The sequence below is a fragment of the Pristiophorus japonicus genome, unplaced genomic scaffold, assembly GCF_044704955.1.
Source record: "Pristiophorus japonicus isolate sPriJap1 unplaced genomic scaffold, sPriJap1.hap1 HAP1_SCAFFOLD_160, whole genome shotgun sequence".
Classification (NCBI taxonomy): Eukaryota; Metazoa; Chordata; class Chondrichthyes; family Pristiophoridae; genus Pristiophorus; species Pristiophorus japonicus.
Genome location: NW_027251278.1, coordinates 1280599 through 1301889, shown reverse-complemented (window position 1 = coordinate 1301889; position 21291 = coordinate 1280599). Strand labels below are relative to the sequence as shown.

Here is a 21291-nt window from a genome sequence, read left to right as displayed (position 1 = left end):
GTTCAAGCTTCGTCGTGTCCAGACCAGATCCAAGACTGTCCCATCCTCTGTCATCGAACTACAGTACGTGGACGGCGCTTGCATCTGCGCACACTCGGGAGGCCGAACTCCAAGTCATCGTCAACATCTTCACCGAGGCGTACGAAAGCATGAGCCTTACACTAAACATCCGTAAGACAAAGGTGCTTCACCAACCTGACCCCGCCACACAACACTACCCCCCGGTCTTCAAAATCCACAGCATGGCCTTGGACAACGTGGACCATTTTCCATACCTTCAGAACCTACTAGCAGCAAGAGCAGACATCGATGACGAGATGCAACACCGCCTCCCATGTGCTAGCACACCCTTCGGAAGAGTGTTTGAAGACCAGGCTTATGGTCTACAGAGCTGTAGTGATACCCGCCCTCCGAGATGGCTCAGAGACATGGACCATATACAGTAGACACCTCAAATCGCTGGAGAAATACCACCAGCACTGCCTCTGCAAGATCCTGCAAATCCCCTGTGAGGACAGAAGCACCAACGTCAGTGTTCTCGATCAGGCCAACATCCCCAGCTTCGAAGCACTGACCACACTCGACCAGCTCCACTGCGCAGGCCGCATGCCCGACACGAGACTCCTAAAGCAAGCGCTCTACTCGGAACTTGTGGCTTGAGCAGTGGTGCAGCAGGGAGGGATTCAAATTTCTGGGGCATTGGAACAGGTTCTGGGGGAGGTGGGACCAGTACAAACCGGACGGTCTGCACCTGGGCAGGACCGGAACCAATGTCCTCGGGGGAGTGTTTGCTAGTGCTGTTGGGGAGGAGTTAAACTAATATGGCAGGGGGATGGGAACCAATGCAGGGAGACAGAGGGAAACAAAAAGGAGACAAAAGCAAAAGACAGAAAGGAGATGAGTAAAAGTGGAGGGCAGAGAAACCCAAGGCAAAAAACAAAAAGGGCCACTGAATATAAAGGGGCTGCAGGAGGGGTTAAAACTAAAAATCATGGTTTAAAAACTAGGATTAAAACACTACCTAAACGCACGCAGCATTCGAAATAAAGTAAATGAGTTGACGGCACAAATCATTACAAATGGGTATGATTAGCTGGCCATTACAGAAACATGGTTGCAGGGTGGCCAAGACTGGGAATTAAACATACAGGGGTATCTGACAATTCGGAAAGATAGACAAGAAGGGAAAGGAGGTGGGGTAGCTCTGTTAATAAAGGATGATATCAGGACAGTTGTGAGAGACGATATTGGCTTTAATGAACAAAATGTTGAATCATTGTGGGTGGAGATTAGAGATAGTAAGGGGAAAAAGTCACTGGTGGGCGTAGTTTATAGGCCCCCAAATAATAACTTTACGGTGGGGCGGGCAATAATCAAGGGAATAATGGAGACATGTGAAAAAGGAACGGCAGTAGTCATGGGGGATTTTAACCTACATATCGATTGGTCAACTCAAATCGCATGGGGTAGCCTGGAGGAGGAATTCATAGAATGCATACGGGATTGTTTCTTAGAACAGTATGTTACAGAGCCTACAAGGGAGCTAGCTATCTTAGATCTGGTCCTGTGTAATGAGACAGGAAAAATAAAAACGATCTCCTAGTAAAAGATCCTCTCGGAATGAGTGATCACAGTATGGTTGAATTTGTAATACAGATTGAGGGTGAGGAAGTTGTGTCAGAAACGAGCGTACTATGCTTAAACAAAGGGGACTACAGTGGGATGAGGGCAGAGTTGGCTAAAGTAGACTGGAAACACAGACTAAATGGTGGCACAATTGAGGAACAGTGGAGGACTTTTAAGGAGCTCTTTCATAGTGCTCAACAAAAATATATTCCAGTGAAAAAGAAGGGCGGTAAGAGAAGGGATAACCAGCCGTGGATAACCAAGGACATAAAGGAGAGTATCAAATCAAAGACCAATGCATATAAGGTGGCCAAGGTTAGTGGGAAAATAGAAGATTGGGAAAATTTTAAACAACAGCAAAGAATGACTAAGAAAGCAATAAAGAAAGGAAAGATAGATTACGAAGGTAAACTTGCGCAAAACATAAAAACGGATAGTAAAAGCTTTTACCGATATATAAAATGGAAAAGAGTGACTAAAGTAAATGTTGATCCCTTAGAAGATGAGAAGGGGGATTTAATAATGAGAAATGTGGAAATGGCTGAGACCTTAAACAATTATTTTGCTTCGGTCTTCACAGTGGAAGACACAAAAACCATGCCAAAATTTGCTGGTCACAGGAATGTGGGAAGGGAGGACCTTGAGACAATTACTATCACTAGGGGGGTAGTGCTGGACAGGCTAATGGGACTCAAGGTAGACAAGTCCCCTGGTCCTGATGCAATGCATCCCAGGGTATTAAAAGAGATGGCGGAAGTTATAGCAGATGCATTCGTTATAATCTACCAAAATTCTCTGGACTCTGGGGAGGTACCAGCGGATTGGAAAGCAGCTAATGTAACGCCCCTGTTTAAAAAAAGGGGGCAGACAAAAGGCAGGTAACTATAGGCCGGTTAGTTTAACATCTGTAGTGGGGAAAATGCTTGAAACTATCATTAAGGAAGAAATAGCGGGACATCTAGATAGAAATAGTGCAATCAAGCAGACGCAGCATGGATTCATGAAAGGGAAATCATGTTTAACTAATTTACTGGAATTCTTTGAGGATATAACGAGCATGGTGGATCGAGGTGTACCGATGGATGTGGTGTATTTAGATTTCCAAAAAGCATTCGATAAGGTGCCACACAAAAGGTTACTGCAGAAGATAAAGGTACGTGGAGTCAGAGGAAATGTATTAGCATGGATAGAGAATTGGCTGGCGAACAGAAAGCAGAGAGTCGGGATAAATGGGTCCTTTTCGGGTTGGAAATCAGTGGTTAGTGGTGTGCCACAGGGATCGGTGCTGGGACCACAACTGTTTACAATATACATAGATGACCTGGAAGAGGGGACAGAGTGTAGTGTAACAAAATTTGCAGATGACACAAAGGTTAGTGGGAAAGCGGGTTGTGTAGAGGACACAGAGAGGCTGCAAAGAGATTTGGATAGGTTAAACGAATGGACTAAGGTTTGGCAGATGGAATACAATGTCGGAAAGTGTGAGGTCATCCACCTTGGGGAAAAAAACAGTAAAAGGGAATATTATTTGAATGGGGAGAAATTACAACATGCTGAGGTACAGAGGGACCTGGGAGTCCTTGTGCATGAATCCCAAAAAGTTAGTTTGCAGGTGCAGCAGGTAATCAGGAAGGTGAATGCAATGTTGGCCTTCATTGCGAGAGGGATGGAGTACAAAAGCAGGGAGGTCCTGCTGCAACTGTACAGGGTATTGGTGAGGCCGCACCTGGAGTACTGCGTGCAGTTTTGGTCACCTTACTTAAGGAAGGATATACTGGCTTTGGAGGGGGTACAGAGACGATTCACTAGGCTGATTCCGGAGATGAGGGGGTTACCTTATGATGATAGATTGAGTAGACTGGGTCTTTACTCGTTGGAGTGCAGAAGGATGAGGGGTGATCTTATAGAAACATTTAAAATAATGAAAGGGATAGACAAGATAGAGGCAGAGAGGTTGTTTCCACTGGTCGGGGAGACTAGAACTAGGGGGCACAACCTCAAAATACGGGGGAGCAAATTTAAAACGGAGTTGAGAAGGAATTTCTTCTCCCAGAGGGTTGTGAATCTGTGGAATTCTCTGCCCAAGGAAGCAGTTGAGGTTAGCTAATTGAATGTATTCAAGTCACAGATCGATAGATTTTTAACCAATAAGGGAATTAAGGGTTACGGGGAGCGGGCGGGTAAGTGGAGCTGAGTCCACGGCCAGATCAGCCATGATCTTATTGAATGGCGGAGCAGGCTCGAGGGGCTAGATGGCCTACTCCTGTTCCTAATTCTTATGTAACTCCTACATGGCAAGCGAGCCCCAGGTGGGCAGAGGAAACGTTTCAAGGACACCCTCAAAGCTTCCTTGATTAAGTGCAACATTCCCACCGACACCTGGGAATCTCTGGCCAAAGACCGCACTCAGTGGAGGAAAAGCATCCGGGAGGGCGCTGAGCATCTCGAGTCTCATCGCCAACAGCATGCAGAAACCAAACGCAGGCAGCGGAAGGAGCGTGCGGCAAACCAGTCCCACCCTCCCCTTCCCTCAACCACTGTCTGTCCCACCTGTGACAGGGACTGTAATTCCCGTATTAGACTGTACAGTCACCTGAGAACTCACGTTTAGAGTGGAAGCAAGTCTTCCTCGATTTCGAGGGACTGCCTATGATGATGATGATGATGATAGATTGTAAATAGTTGAGGCCCCAGCACCAATCCCTGCGGCACCCCACTAGTTATTGTTTGCCAACCGGAAAATGACCCATTTATCCCAAATCTCTGTTTTCTGTTTGCTAGCCAATCCTTTATCCATGCTAATATATTACCCCCAACCCCGTGAGCTCTTAGCTGGTGCAGTAATCTTTTATGTGGCACCTTATCGAATGCCTTCTTGAAATCCAAATATACCACATCCACTGGTTCCACCTTATCCACCCTGCTCGTTGCATCCTCAAGGAATTCCAGGAAATTTACATAAGAACATAAGAAATAGGAGCAGGAGTAGGCCATTTGACCCCTCAAGCCTGCTCCGCCATTTAATTTGTCAAACATGATTTCCCTTTCATAAATCCATGCTGACTCTGCTTGATTGAATTATACTTTTCCAAATGTCCTGCTACTACTTCCTTAATAATGGGCTCCAGCATTTTCCCAATCACAGATGTTAGGCTAACTGGTCTATAGTTTCCGGCTTTTTGTCTGCCTCCTTTTTTAAATAGGGGCATTACATTTGCAGTTTTCCAATCTGCTGGGATCTCCCCAGAATCCAGGGAATTTTGGTAAATTACAACCAATGCATCCACTATCTCTACAGTCATTTCTTTTAAGACCCTAGGATGTAAGGCATCAGGTCCAGGGAACTTGTCCACCTTTAGTCCCATTATTTTACCGAGTATTACTTCATCAGTGATAGTGATTGTATAATCCCTGTAGCCCCTTGATTATCCACTATTGGGATGTTTGTAGTGTCTTCTCCAGTGAAGACCGATACACAATATTTATTCAACGTCTCTGCTATTTCCCTGTTCCCCATTATTAATTCCCAGTCTCATCCTCTAGGGGACCAACATTTACTTTAGCCACTCTTTTCCCTTTTATGTACCCGTAGAAACTCTTACTATCTGATTTTATATTTCGTTCTAGTTTACTTTCATAATCTATCGTCCCTCTTTTTATTATTTTGTCGTTCTTTGCTGGTTTTTAAAAAAGTTTCCCAATCCTGTGGCCTCCCACTAGTCTTGGCCACACTGTATGCCAACATCACTAAACCAGATTATCTGGGTCATTATCACATTGCTGTTTGTGGGAGCTTGCTGTGCGCAAATTGGCTGCCGCGTTTCCCACATTGCAACAGTGACCACGCTTCAAAAAGTACTTCTTTGTCTGTAAAGTGTTTTGAAACGTCCTGTCGCTGTGAAAGGTGCTATAGAAATGCACTCTTTCTTCATTTCCAACAAAAATTCATCAAGCCCCAATTGATCCTTTTGGGGGAGAGTTCCAGATTCCCACGACCCTGTGTGTGAAAAAGTGCTTCCTGACATCTCCCCTGAACGGCCTGGCTCTAATTTTAAGATTGCATCCCCCTTGTTCAGGATTCCCCCCCCACCCGAGGAGAGAGTTTCCCTCTCTGTACCGCTTCAAATCCTCTCATCTTTTTAAACATCTCGATTAGATCACCCCTCAATCTTCTAAACTCGAGGAACTACAAGGTTAGTCTGTGAAACTGGTCCTCATAATGTAACCCGTTTATTGTCTGGTGAATCTGCGCTGCTCCCTCTCCGAGGCCACTATATCCTCCCTGAAGGGCGGGGCCCAGTGCTCAGGATGGGGGCTGACCAGAACATACCCAGCATTGAAGCACTGACCACACTCGACCAGCTCCGCTGGGCAGGCCACATTGTCCGCATGCCTGGCACGAGATTCCCAAAGCAAGCGCTCTACTCGGAACTCCTTCACAGCAAACGAGCCAAAGGTGGGCAGAGGAAACGTTACAAGAGACACCCACACAGCCTCCCTGATAAAGTGCGACATCCCCACTGACACCTGGGAGTCCCTGGCCAAAGACCGCCCAAAGTGGAGGAAGTGCATCCGGGAGGGCACTGAGCACCTCGAGTCTCGTCGCCGAGAGCGTGCAGAAACCAAGCGCAGGCAGCGGAAGGAGCGTGCGGCAAACCTGTCCCACCCACCCTTTCCCTCAACCACTGTCTGTCCCACCTGTGACAGGGACTGTGGCTCTCGTATTGGACTGTTCAGCCACCTAAGGACTCATGTTAAGAGTGGAAGCAAGTCTTCCTCGATTCCGAGGGACTGCCTTTGATGATGATGACACCTGTAACATCACTTCCTCCCCTTTGTATGCCAACCCTCGAGATAAAGGCCAAAGTTCCATTTGTCTTATCAATTGCTTGTGTATCTGTCTAATGTTCTGTTCATAGACCCCTAAATCTCTCTGCTCCTCCACCGTTCTAAGTTTCTCCAAACCACCTTCCCCTCGCAACGAGTTCCCAATCTTGGCTGGGTTAGGAACGAATCGAACTAAACAAGCTCGAGGGGCTGAATGGCCTCCGACCTTCACCAGAGGTGCCCAGTGGAGGTCGGGCACACCAGCCTGTGGTTATGTTACTGGACCAGTAAACCAGAGGCCTGGACTAATGAGCCAGAGTCACGAGTTCAAATCCCACCACGGCAGCTGGGGAATTGAAATACAGTTCACTGAATTTTGAAAAATTCTGGAGGAAAAAAGCTGGAATCAGTAATGGCGACCATGAAACTACGGATTGTCACAAAAACCGATCTGTTTCACTAATTGTTGTGTGGGGCGGACTGGTTGGGCCAGGTGCTCTTTACCTCTCCGCCATTGTTCATAGGTTTATATGTAACCTTCAGGGCTGCTGACCGAGGGCCGTGTGGCTCTTTGACGGCTGGCGCAGACACGATGGGCTGAAATGGCCTCCTTCTGTGCTATAGATTTCTATGTTTCTAATGCCCTTCAGGGAAGGAAATCTGCCGTCCAGAGAGCTGTGGAGGCTGGGTCATTGAATATATTTAAGGTGGACATAGACAGATTTTTGAGCAATAAGGGAGTATAGGGTCATGGGGAGCGGGCAGGGAAGTGGAGCTGAGTCCATGGTCAGATCAGCCATGATAGTGAATGGCGGAGCAGGCTCGAGTGGCCAGGTGGCCGACTCCTGCTCCTATTTCTTACGTCCTTACCCAGTCTGGGCCTATATGTGACTCCAGACCCACAGCAACATGGTCGACTCTGAAATGGCCCAGCGAGACACTCAGTTGTATAAGGCGGCTGGCTCACCACCACCTTCTCCAGCGCAATCAAGGATGGGCAATAAATGCCGGCCTGGCCAGCGACGCGGACATGAACGAATAAATGCCAGAAGTGAGCCGACGCGTCTCATTCTGTACAGGGTGCCCAGCTGCAGAGCGAGGCTGGCAGAGGCTCAGGAGGTACACACACGCCGAGGCGCGGGAGCGGCCCATTGTCCAACAGCAAAGTCCTCTCAGCGCAAGCGTTTCTACCTCAGGCTGTTGCAAAATACATAAAAATATATATAAAAATATATAAACATTTTGGCTCGAAGTAACTGCGGATTAGATATTCTATTAACATATAGATATCTATCTGAGAGAGGGTTAGGGAGCGTGAATGTGGAGAGGATGTCGGAGGTCGGGGATCGGGTCCCCCCCCCACTCGCCCCGAGCTCAGGGATTGTGCATAATGGATTCCAGGGGGAAGGCAGAAAGCAAGGAAGACAGAATAAAAGAGACACATACGGAGGGAGTCTCCTTACCTAAGGAAAGATATCTTTGCCATTGAGGGAGTGCAACAAAGGTTCGCTGGACTGCTTCCTGGGAAGAGGGGAAGCTGGGTCATTGAATAAATTAATGACAAATTTAAGAGTGATAAGGGAATAAGGGGAGCGGGCAGGGAACTGGAGCTGAGACCATGATCGGTTCGGCCATGATCGTATTGAATGGTGGAGCAGGCTCGAGGGGCCGTATGGCCTACTCCTGCTCCTAGTTCTTATGTTGGAATCAGAAGAATCATAGAAGTTTACAGCACGGAAGGACGCCATTTCCACTCATAGGGGAGACTAGAACTAGGGTACATAGTCTCAGAATAAGGGGCCGCCCATTTAAAACGGAGATGAGGAGGAATTTCTTCTCTCAGAGGGTTGTAAATCTGTGGAATTCTCGGCCCCAGAGAGCTGTGGAGGCTGGGTCAGTGAATATATTTAAAGCGGAGATAAGACAGATTTTTGAGCGATAAGGGAGTAAGGGGTTATGGGGAGTGGGCGGGGAAGTGGAGCTGAGCCCATGATCGGATCAGCCGTGGTCTTATTGAATGGCGGAGCAGGCTCGAGGGGCCGAATGGCCGACTCCCGCTCCTATTCCTTATGCAGGTACGACAACGGAGAAGCTGGAAACCAGCGAACAGATAAAGGCAGGCCCATGATCAGCCGCAAACAGGTCCCCCAGTGCTTACCCGCATTAAAGATGTGAACGTCAATCTGCCGAAGGGTCTCGTAGTCCTCCCCCGAGCAGTACCCGCCGAAGGAGTAGACTTTGTGCCCGACAGCCACGGCGGCATGGTTCACCCTCCGCGGACCTCCTTCCAGGTGCACTGCCCACCGCAACATCCCCCTCAGTTGGGCATCGGCCTCGTCAGGTGCACCAGCCCAGCCAGGCCGCACCGAGCTCCTCAGGGCCGGCTCATTCTCACCGCAGCTACAGGAGGGAGGGGAGGAGAACACAAAGACACGCAAGTTACTCCCCCCTGGCCAGACGGTCGACCCCCCCGCAAGTTACTCCCCCCTGGCCAGACGGTCGACCCCCCCCCCCCCCGTGGCTTCAGGACCCGTGGCCCTCGCTCCACCAGTTGACCCTACGCTGCCTCAGCTCCGCGAGGAGCAAAGCTCTTCCTTTGGGATGTGCAAGGGCGAGGAATGCCACCTGGCTGGCTGATGGCCCTCACCGTCGGGGGACAATTTTATTTGACGTGCATAGAATTTGCAGCACAGAAACAGGGCCGGTGTTTCTGCTCCAGACCAGCCTCCTCCCACCCCCTCATCATCTCACCCCCTCAAACATATCCTTCTATTCCGAAGGAATAGAAGGATATGTTTGATGGGGCGAGATGTGATGCAGTCCCACTCCTCCAGGCTGACACTCCAGTGCAGTGCTGAGGGAGCGCCGCACTGTCAGAGGTGCCGTCTTTCCGATGAGACGTTAAACCGAGGCCCCGCCTGCTCCCTCAAGTGGACATAAAACATCCCGCGGCACGATCTCGAAGAAGAGCAGGGGAGTTGTTCCCGGTGTCCTGGCCAATATTTATCCCTCAACCAACGTCACAAGAAAGATTATCTGGTCATTATCACATTGTTGTTTGTGGGAGCTTGCTGTGCGCAAATTGGCTTTCCTGTATTGATTCTGTTAGTTGCCGTTGGTTTCTGCTGATGCCAATAACCCTTCAACCGGGCTGGAGTTGAATATTTTGATTATTTCAAATAACAGTGTGCCGATATTTGACGTCTCCAAGGTAAGGGGAGACTAATTGATGTCCTGTCACTGACTGTCCCATTTTTGAGCGGGGCGGAGGAGCGGTGAGCAATCAGGGCCCAGGAGAGGCGAGAGTTCGGGATGCAGAAGAGGCGAGGGCCCAGGAGCAGCACGGACCAGCCCACACTGCGATATGTGAGCGCACTCGGTCCGTGCAGCAGAGCAGGTCTCCAGTCGTCTTGGTTAATCCTTGCCACTGGACCAAGACCGAGCTCGGTCAAGCCAGTGTGGTGGCTGGTGTACAACGGCCACCACACGTTAAAAAAAATCCACCCACAGGCATCTTCCACCACTTAGGGTGCAGTTCAGGACCTGGAATATTAGATCCTTCATTAAAACACCTGTGAACTCATCCTTTTTTGGTATGGAAGCAAGTCATCCTCGATACGAGGGAATGCCTAATACTATACTATTACAACAGTGACCACACTTCAACAGTATTTCATTGGCTGTAAAGGATTTTGGGATGTCCGATGGTCGTGAAAGGTGCTACATAAATGGAAGTATTTTTCTGCCCTCGTGTTTATTTAGTGTCCGTCTCACATCGAAACCTAGAATCATAGACATTGACAGCACAGGAGGCCATTCGGCTCATAGTGTCCGCGCCGGCCGACCAAGAGCTATCCAGTCTAATCCCACTTTCCAGCTCTCGGTCCGTAGCCCTGCAGATTACGGCACTTCAGGTGCACATCCAAGTAGTTTTTAAATGTGGTGAGGGTTTCTGCCTCTGCCACCCTTTCAGGCCATGAGTTCCCGACCCTCACTACCCTCTGGGTGAAAAAAGGTTCTCCGCAACTCAAATCCCCCCTCATCCTTCTATCGATTACTTCAAATCTATGTCCCCTAGTTGTTGACCCTTCTGCTAAGGGAAATAGGTCCTTCCTATCCACTCTATCTATGCCCCTCATAATTTGATACACCTCAATTAAGCCTCCCCTAAACCTCATCTGTTCCAGACCCCCAGTCACCCTCCAACACGTCTAGGCCATGTCACCCTGCCCCCAGTCACCCTCCAATACGTCTATCCCATGTCACCCTGCCTCCAGTCACCCTCCAACACGTCTATCCCATGTCACCCTGCAACACGTCTAGCCCATGTCACCCTGCCCCCAGTCACCCTCCAATACGTCTAGCCCAGGTCACCCTGCCTCCAGTCACCCTCCAACACGTCTAGCCCAGGTCACCCTGCAACACGTCTAGCCCAGGTCACCCTGCCTCCAGTCACCCTCCAACACGTCTAGCCCAGGTCACCCTGCCTCCAGTCACCCTCCAACACGTCTAGCCCCCATCACACCAACCTTCAGAACAGGCTCTCACTCCCACCCGCCGAGCAGCTCCCGATATAAATGGGTCAGTGTTTAAAGAAGCTGACACCGCGGGACATGGTGCTTCTGGCTGTGCCCACACCCTGCTCACACCAGCAACTGTAGTGTAAATGGTCCAGAATTTCTAAAATGCATTCAGGAGAACTTCTTTAGCCAGTATGTAACAAGCCCAACAAGGGAGGGGGCGGTTCTGGACTTGGTTTTGGGGAATGAAGAGGGACAGGTGGAAGGGGTATCAGTGGGAGAGCATTTTGGTGCTAGTGATCATAATTCAGTTAGATTTAGGGCAGTTATGGAAAAGGACAAAGGCGGACCAGGAATAAAAGTTCTCAATTGGGGTAAAGCCAATTTTGCTGAGCTGTGATGGGATTTGGCGAAAGTGGACTGGAAACAGCTACTCGATGGTAAATCAGTGTCAGAGCAGTGGGAGGCATTCAAGGAGGAGATCCTGAGGGTCCAGAGCAAGGATGTTCCCTTAAAACAAAGGGTGGGACTAACAAATCTAGAGCCCCCTGGATGTCAAGGGACATACAGAGTAGGATAAAGAAAAAAAGGGAAGCTTATGACAGATAGCGAGGGCTCAATACTGCAGAGACTCTGGAGGAGTACAAGAAGTGCGGGTGTGCAATTAAAAAAGATATCAGGAAAGCAAAGAGATAGCATGAAAGAATGTTGGCAAGTAAAATCAGGGAACACCCAAAGATGTTTTATAAATACATTAAGCGCAAGAGGATAACTAGAGAAAGAGTGGGGCCTAGTAGAAACCATAAAGGAAATCTGTGTCTGGGTAGTACTGCGTTGTCGGAGGGGCAGTACTGACAGAGCGTCGCACTGTCAGTACTGAGGGAGTGCTGCACTGTCAGAGGGGCAGTACCGAGGGCAAGAAGGGTTCACCCTGCATGGAGATCCACAATCTTGAAAAAGCAAAATCCTTTTGGACCGAAATGCAAACAACTGGGAATGTGGAGCGTGTCAGAGGGGCAGTACTGAGGGAGAGCTGCAGTATTGGAGGTGCAGTACTGAGTGAGTGCCGCACTGTTGGAGGGGCAGTACTGAGGGAGCGCCGCACTGTCAGAGGGGCAGTAACATAGAAAATAGGCGCAGGAGTAGGCCATTCGAGCCTGCACCAGCATTCAATATCATGGCTGATCATGCAACTTCAATACCCCATTCCTGCTTTCTCCCCATGCCCCTTGATCCCTTTAGCCGGAAGGGCCATATCTAACTCCCTTTTGAATATACACGGACGGGGGGGGGAGACACGGACGGACGGGGGAGGACACACACACGGACGGGGGACACACACACACACACACGGACGGGGGAGGACACACACACGGACGGGGGAGGACACACACACGGACGGGGGAGGACACACACACACACGGACGGACGGGGGAGGACACACACACACACGGACGGGGGAGGACACACACACACACGGACGGACGGGGGAGGACACACACACACACGGACGGACGGGGGAGGACACACACACACACGGACGGACGGGGGAGGACACACACACACACGGACGGGGGAGGACACACACACACACGGACGGACGGGGGAGGACACACACACACACGGACGGACGGGGGAGGACACACACACACGGACGGACGGGGGAGGACACACACACACACGGACGGGGGAGGACACACACACACACACGGACGGGGGAGGACACACACACACACGGACGGGGGAGGACACACACACACGGACGGGGGAGGACACACACACACACACGGACGGGGGAGGACACACACACACGGACGGGGGAGGACACACACACACGGACGGGGGAGGACACACACACACGGACGGGGGAGGACACACACACACACGGACGGGGGAGGACACACACACACGGACGGGGGAGGACACACACACACACGGACGGGGGAGGACACACACACACGGACGGGGGAGGACACACACACACACGGACGGGGGAGGACACACACACACACGGACGGGGGAGGACACACACACACACGGACGGGGGAGGACACACACACACACGGACGGGGGAGGACACACACACACACGGACGGGGGAGGACACACACACACGGACGGGGGAGGACACACACACACGGACGGGGGAGGACACACACACACACACGGACGGGGGAGGACACACACACACACACGGACGGGGGAGGACACACACACACACACACGGACGGGGGAGGACACACACACACACACACGGACGGGGGAGGACACACACACACACACGGACGGGGAAGGACACACACACACGGACGGGGGAGGACACACACACACGGACGGACGGGGGAGGACACACACACACACACGGACGGGGGAGGACACACACACACACACGGACGGGGGAGGACACACACACACACACACACGGACGGGGGAGGACACACACACACACGGACGAGGGAGGACACACACACACACATTGAACAAGTACTTTGGTTCGGTATTCACGAAGGAGGACACGAACAACCTTCCGGATATAAAAGGGGTCGGGGGGTCTAGTAAGGAGGAGGAACTGAGGGAAATCCTTATTAGCCGGGAAATTGTGTTGGGGAAATTGATGGGATTGAAGGCCGATAAATCCCCAGGGCCTGATGGACTGCATCCCAGAGTACTTAAGGAGGTGGCCTTGGAAATAGTGGATGCGTTGACAGTCATTTTTCAACATTCCATTGACTCTGGATCAGTTCCTATGGAGTGGAGGGTAGCCAATGTAACCCCACTTTTTAAAAAAGGAGGGAGAGAGAAAACAGGGAATTATAGACCGGTCAGCCTGACATCGGTAGTGGGTAAAATGATGGAATCAATTATTAAGGATGTCATAGCAGTGCATTTGGAAAGAGGTGACATGATAGGTCCAAGTCAGCATGGATTTGTGAAAGGGAAATCATGCTTGACAAATCTTCTGGAATTTTTTGAGGATGTTTCCAGTAGAGTGGATAAGGGAGAACCAGTTGATGTGGTATATTTGGACTTTCAGAAGGCGTTCGACAAGGTCCCACACAAGAGATTGATGTGCAAAGTTAGAGCACATGGGATTGGGGGTAGTGTACTGACATGGATTGAGAACTGGTTGTCAGACAGGAAGCAAAGAGTAGGAGTAAATGGGTACTTTTCAGAATGGCAGGCAGTGACTAGTGGGGTACCGCAAGGTTCTGTGCTGGGGCCCCAGCTGTTTACACTGTACATTAATGATTTAGATGAGGGGATTAAATGTAGTATCTCCAAATTTGCGGATGACACTAAGTTGGGTGGCAGTGTGAGCTGCGAGGAGGATGCTGTGAGGCTGCAGAGCGACTTGGATAGGTTAGGTGAGTGGGCAAATGCATGGCAGATGAAGTATAATGTGGATAAATGTGAGGTTATCCACTTTGGTGGTAAAAACAGAGAGACAGACTATTATCTGAATGGTGACAGATTAGGAAAAGGGGAGGTGCAAAGAGATCTGGGTGTCATGGTACATCAGTCATTGAAGGTTGGCATGCAGGTGCAGCAGGCGGTTAAGAAAGCAAATGGCATGTTGGCCTTCATAGCAAGGGGATTTGAGTACAGGGGCAGGGAGGTGTTGCTACAGTTGTACAGGGCATTGGTGAGGCCACACCTGGAGTATTGTGTACAGTTTTGGTCTCCTAACCTGAGGAAGGACATTCTTGCTATTGAGGGAGTGCAGCGAAGGGTCACCAGACTGATTCCCGGGATGGCGGGACTGACATATCAAGAAAGACTGGATCAACTGGGCTTGTATTCACTGGAGTTCAGAAGAATGAGAGGGGACCTCATAGAAACATATAAAATTCTGACGGGGTTAGACAGGTTAGATGCAGGAAGAATGTTCCCAATGTTGGGGAAGTCCAGAACCAGGGGTCACAGTCTAAGGATAAGGGGTAAGCCATTTAGGACCGAGATGCGGAGGAACTTCTTCACCCAGAGAGTGGTGAACCTGTGGAATTCTCTACCACAGAAAGTTGTTGAGGCCAATTCACTAAATATATTCAAAAAGGAGTTAGATGAGGTCCTTACTGCTAGGGGGATCAAGGGGTATGGCGAGAAAGCAGGAATGGGGTACTGAAGTTGAATGTTCAGCCATGAACTCATTGAATGGCGGTGCAGGCTAGAAGGGCCGAATGGCCTACTCCTGCACCTATTTTCTATGTTTCTATGTTTCACACGGACGGGGGAGGACACACACACACACGGACGGGGGAGGACACACACACACATGGACGAGGGACACACACACACACACACACACGGACGGGGGAGGACACACACACACGGACGGGGGAGGACACACACACACACACGGACGGGGGAGGACACACACACACGGACGGACAGACAGCGACACAGGGGTACACAGGAAAAATGCAATGGATACGGAGCTGCCGGTGACAGCAGCATTATTGGGTGTGTGCCACAGGACCAGACATTTTGAGCACATGTGCAGTACAAAAGCAGTGTTACGCTGACGGAGTGGAGTTGACAGCAGATACTGGCACTGTAGGAGGACAGAACCTGACCTTCACACACAGACAAGTGCACCGCCCCCCCCCACCCCCCTTCCCCCGAGCTCTACGAGCTGCTGTGGTTCCTCCGCAACGCGTGCAGCCCACGATACTGGCCACCAGTTTGCAAGCGCCTCAGTCGAAGAACCTGCAGGAGGCGAGGGAAAGGGGGGGAGGGAGGGGGGTGAGAAAGGGGTGGATGGAGATCGCGGTGCCAGAATTCTACAACGCTTGGAATGGCATAATGGGAGCGCATGTAATGCAGTAAAACAACCCGAGGCATCTCACAGGAGCATCATCAAACAACATGTGACACCGAGCCACATAAGGAGACATCAGGGCCGGCGAGCAAAAGCTCAGACAAAGGGGTCGGTTTTGAGGAGCGTCTTAAAAGAGGAGGAGAGAGAGAGGTGGAGGTTTGGAGAGTGAATTCCAGAGCTTGGGGCAACTGAGGGCAAGGCCGCCAAAAATGAAGGCTGAGGGGGTGACCTAATAGAAGTCTTTAAAATGTTGAAAGGTTTTGATGGAGTGGATACAGAGAGAGAGTGTTTCCACTTGTGGGGAAGAGCATAACTAGAGGCCATCAATATAAGATCGTCACCCAGAAATCTAATGGGGAATTCAGGAGAAACCTCTTTACCCAGAGAGCGGTGAGAATGTGGAACTCGCTGTCACAGGGAGGGGTTGAGGCGAGTAGTATCGATGTATTTAAGGGGAGGCTACACAAGCATTGGGGGGAGAAGGGAATAGAGGGTTATGGTGATAGAGTTAGATGAGGAAAGACGGGAGGAGGCTCGAGTGGAGTATAAACGCCGGCAGGGACTGGTTGGGCCGAACGGTCAGTTTCTCTGCCGTATATCCCGTGTAATCCTGTGTAATGGTGGAGTATTGAACATCGGGGATGTTGAAGAGGCCAGAATTGGAGGTGCACAGAGATAGGGAGGGGTGTGGGGCTGGAGGGGGTTACAGAGATAGGGAGGGGTGTGGGGCTGGAGGAGGTTACAGAGATAGGGAGGGGTGTGGGGCTGGAGGAGGTTACAGAGATAGGGAGGGTTGTGGGGCTGGAGGAGGTTAGAGATAGGGAGGGGTGTAGGGGCTGGAGGAGGTTACAGAAATAGGGAGGGTTGTGGGGCTGGAGGAGATTACAGAGATAGGGAGGGGTGTAGGGCTGGAGGAGGTTAGAGATAGGAGTAAGGGCTGGAAGAGGTTACAGAGATAGGGAGGGTTGTGGGGCTGGAGGAGGTTACAGAGATAGGGAGGGGTGTAGGGCTGGAGGAGGTTACAGAGATAGGGAGGGGTGTAGGGGCTGGAGGGGGTTACAGAGATAGGGAGGGGTGTAGGGGCTGGAGGAGGTTACAGAGATAGGGAGGGGTGTAGGGCTGGAGGAGGTTACAGAGATAGGGAGGGGTGTGGGGCTGGAGGAGGTTACAGAGATAGGGAGGGGTGTAGGGGCTGGAGGGGGTTACAGAGATAGGGAGGGGTGTAGGGGCTGGAGGGGGTTACAGAGATAGGGAGGGACATAGGAGCTGGAGGCTCATTGTAAAATGGAGGCTTTGCTGGACCGGGAGCCAATGTAGGTGAGCGAGGACTGGGGTGATGGGTGAGCGGGACTCGGTGAGAGTTAGGACATGGGTAGCAGGGCTTTGGGAGGAGCTGAGGAACAATAATCCTCTGAGGGACGGCCTACATCTGTTGTGCCAACACTTGCCGGGAGCGAAGTAAAGGCGATAATGAAGCCAATCAGACAGGCGCGGGGTCGCAGCATCCACAAGGGAGATCCCTGCTTCTAACAACAAATATTCACACCTCATTACCCGCACTAAAGGCCAGCCCATGAGGATGCACAGCCAGCTGAGTGCTTGCTGGCAATGTTCGATAAACACCTTGAGATAATAAATGGATTTGGAGTGCGACTCTTAAACGGGTGCAATTGGGTACAATTTAGCTGTTGACTCATGTCAGGCACACACCCTCGTTCACCGCACAGCTATTTACTTCATTCTAGCAGAGAAATTTACAGCACAGGAGGCCATTTGGCCCATCGTTTCCACACCGGCAGACCATGTGCTACCCAGCTTAATCCCACTTTCCAGCTCCAGATCCGTAGCCCTGCAGGTTACGGCACTTCAAGTGCACATCCAGGTACTTTTTAAATGTGGTGAGGGTTTCTGCCTCTACCACCCTTTCAGGCCGTGAGTTCCAGACCCCCACCACCCTCTGGGTGAAGAAGCCTTTCCTCAAATCCCCTCTAAACCTTCTACCAATTACTTTAAATCTCATAATCATCATCATCGGCAGTCCCTCGGAATCGAGGAAGACTTGCTTCCGCTCTTAAAATATGTCCCTAAGTGACTGAACAGTCCAATACGAGAGCCACAGTCTCTGTCACAGGTGGGACAGACAGTGGTTAAAGGAAAGGGTGGGTGGGGGAGTCTGGTTTGCCGCACGCTCCTTCCGCTGCCTGCGCTTGCTTTCTGCACGCTCTCGGCGATGAGACTCGAGGTGCTCAGCGCCCTCCCGGATGCACTTTCTCCACTTAGGGCGCTCTTTGGCCAGGGACTCCCAGGTGTCGGTGGGGATGTTGCATTTTATCAGGGAGGCTTTGAGGGTGTCCTTGAAACGTTTCTTCTGCTCACCTGGGGCTCGCTTGCCATGAAGGAGTTCCGAGTAGAGCGCTTGTTTTGGGAGTCTCGTGTCTGGCATGCGGACAATGTGGCCCTGCCCAGCGGAGCTGATCAAGTGTGGTCAGTGCTTCGATGCTGTGCCCCTGGTTAAATTTATGCCTCTGGTTACTGACCTCTCTGTTAAGGGAAATAGGTCCGTCCTATCCATTCTATCCAGGTACTTCATAATTTTATACACTTTGATTAAATCTCCCCTCAGCCTCCTCTGTTCCAAAGAAACCAACCCCAGCCCGAAATACCATATTCTGGAAGAAGTAAAACACACGCTCTGGTCACTGCCGTACAGCGCACCCAACGACCCCTCAGACAATCATTGAGTTTCTGAAGTAAAATCACGGGTGAGGATAAAACAGAGCGGCCAATGTGCCAACAAGGCCCCACAAACAACCAATGAGAGGAATGTCTGCTAATGTGAAGCTGGAGCAATGACTGCCAAACACTGGGAGAACTGCCGTGCAATTCTTTGAATTGTGCCGTGGGATTGTTTACATTCACCCGAGGGGGCAGGCAGAGCTTCGGGCTGGGGTTGGTTTCTTTGCAATATCTCATCTGAAGGTCAGCACCACCAATGGTGCGGCACCCCCTCAGTACTGCCCCTCCGACAGTGTGGCACCCCCTCAGTACTGCCCCTCCGACGGTGCAACACTCCCTCAGTACTGCCCCTCCGACGGTGCAACACTCCCTCAGTACTGCCCCTCCGACGGTGCAACACTCCCTCAATACTGTCCCGCCAACAGTGCGATGCTCCCTCAGTACTGCCCCTCCGACAGTGCAGCACTCCCTCAGTACTGCCGCTCCGACAGTGCAACGCTCCCTCAGTACTGCCCCTCCGACAGTGCTCCCTCAGCACTGCACCTCCGACAGTGCTCCCTCAGCACTGCACCTCCGACAGTGTTCCCTCAGCACTGCACCTCCGACAGCGCAGCACTCCCTCAGTACTGCCCCTCCGACAGTGCTCCCTCAGTACTGCCCCTCCGACAGTGCAACACTCGGCCCCTCTGACAGTGCAGTGCTCCCTCAGTACTGCCCCTCCGACAGTGCAGCACTCCCTCAGTACTGCCCCTCCGACAGTGTGGTGCTCCCTCAGTACTGCCCCTCCGACAGTGTGCCGCTCCCTCAGTACTGACCCTCCGACAGCGCTCCCTCAGTACTGCCCCTCCGACAGTGCGCCGCTCCCTCAGTACTGCCCCTCCGACAGTGTGGTGCTCCCTCAGTACTGCCCCTCCGACAGTGCAGTGCTCCCTCAGTACTGCCCCTCCGACAGTGTAGCACTTCCTCAGTACTGCCCCTCCAACAGTGCAGCACTCGGCCCCTCTGACAGTGCGGCACCCTCTCAGTACTGCCCCTCCGACAGTGCAGCGCTCCCTCAGTACTGCCCCTCCGACAGTGTGCCGCTCCCTCAGTACTGACCCTCCGACAGCGCTCCCTCAGTACTGCCCCTCCGACAGTGCGCCGCTCCCTCAGTACTGCCCCTCCGACAGTGCGCCGCTCCCTCAGTACTGCCCCTCCGACAGTGCGCCGCTCCCTCAGTACTGCCCCTCCGACAGTGCGCCGCTCCCTCAGTACTGCCCCTCCGACACTCCCTCAGTACTGCCCCTCCGACACTCCCTCAGTACTGCCCCTCCGACAGTGCGGCGCTGCTCCCTCAGCACTGCACTGGAGCATCAGCCTTGATTATATGCTGAAGTCGCTGGTGTGGGACTCTAGTTAACACTCGGGGAGTCTGTAAAAGCTGCATACAACCATCGTTGCTGAAGGGTCTATCATTAGACTGGGCAGCACAGAATTCTCTCAAGCTGTAAACAATTTGCTCACGGACAAATCATGTTTCATTCCCTCAAAACCTTGTGCTTCACCCTCTGGCGGGACACCGAAATTACACAGGGGCAATCTCTTCAATCGGGAAACGCAGAGTTTACACAGTTATTGAAAGGCTATTCTATTCTCACAGTGGATAAATGTTGCCGCTAGCCAATTATCACCCAAACAGCCCACATCCAGTCTGACCAGCTGCCGTCACTGCCCGCAGTGAAGAGGGATTTTGTCAAAGCACAGGCACTTACTTACCCCCTGGGCTGATGTTACAAGTTGTGATTTCAGGAATCGTTTTCTCCTCGTATATGGCAGCGCAAGTGGGAAATGAATCCCCAGGACTCACCCTACGCTGTACAGTACCCTTAGATATATTCAGTCGCTCCGAACGTTTGGCACGAGGCTCCCCAAGACTGGAAATAGACCCTCGGTTCCTTGTATTCCATACAAGCTGTGCTATTTCCAGCACGCAGTACTTGTTCCGTCCAATAGAGAACGGAGGAACAGCGAGGTTATCGACTGACATTTATCAACAGCATTTTTTTTTTTAAATGGTAGCCTGCACGGACCTGCAAAAGGTCGCAGGGTCAAAGGTCGATGCTCACCCCTTTTATTTTTGTCTTTGAACTCTGGTGTTGTGAGCGACGGGTGCTTTTGCAAATCACTCAAGGACCTGGACATTTGTTGACCACGGATCACAAAGAGCCCCGGTAGATTGGGTCTCTTAAAACTGAGCAGAACAAGGCAGCGCTCCAAGTCCTGTGTCAAAATGCACGGTTCGTGTCAAAAGGAGCTTCAAATGACATGAAACCAACAGCACGTCTGGGAGTTCTCTCACTGGGCACACCTTGACCCATCAGATCAATTCTAGATCTTAGCTCGTGAAAAGAAAGGACTTGTAGTTCCATTAGACCTTTCAACACATCCCCAAAGTGCCAAAGAAGTACTTTCTGAAGCGTGGTCTCTGTTGGAATGTGGGAAACGCGGCAGCCAATATGCGCACAGCAAGCTCCCACAAATAGCACTGAGATAATGACCAGATGATCTGTTTTAGTAAGAACATAAGAAATAGGATCAGGAGTGGGCCATTCGGCCCTTCGAGCCTGCACCGCTATTCAGTAAGATCATGGCTGATCTTCGACCTCAACTCCACTTTCCCACCCAATCCCCAAGTCCCTTGGTTCCCCGAGAGTCCAAAAATCTATCGATCTCTGCCTTGAATATAGTCGTCTGGGGTAGAGAATTCTAAAAATTCACAATCCTC

General features: G+C 51.3%; 1 protein-coding gene across 2 annotated transcripts in view; it reads right to left on the bottom strand.

The window, feature by feature from the left end:
* klhdc3 (kelch domain containing 3) overlaps window positions 1-21291 on the bottom strand; it is a 113547-nt gene that overhangs the window by 77404 nt on the left and 14852 nt on the right. The window contains exons 1-2 of one of the 2 annotated variants that reach the window (XM_070870686.1): window positions 20283-20435; window positions 8612-8853 (exon numbers count right to left, since the gene is read on the bottom strand). In XM_070870686.1, the coding sequence (XP_070726787.1) occupies window positions 8612-8765 (154 nt within the window). In that variant the 5' untranslated portion in view covers window positions 8766-8853; window positions 20283-20435. Of the gene's footprint in view, window positions 1-8611; window positions 8854-20282; window positions 20436-21291 lie in introns of those variants that run through there. The other variant, XM_070870685.1, reaches the window with a different exon arrangement.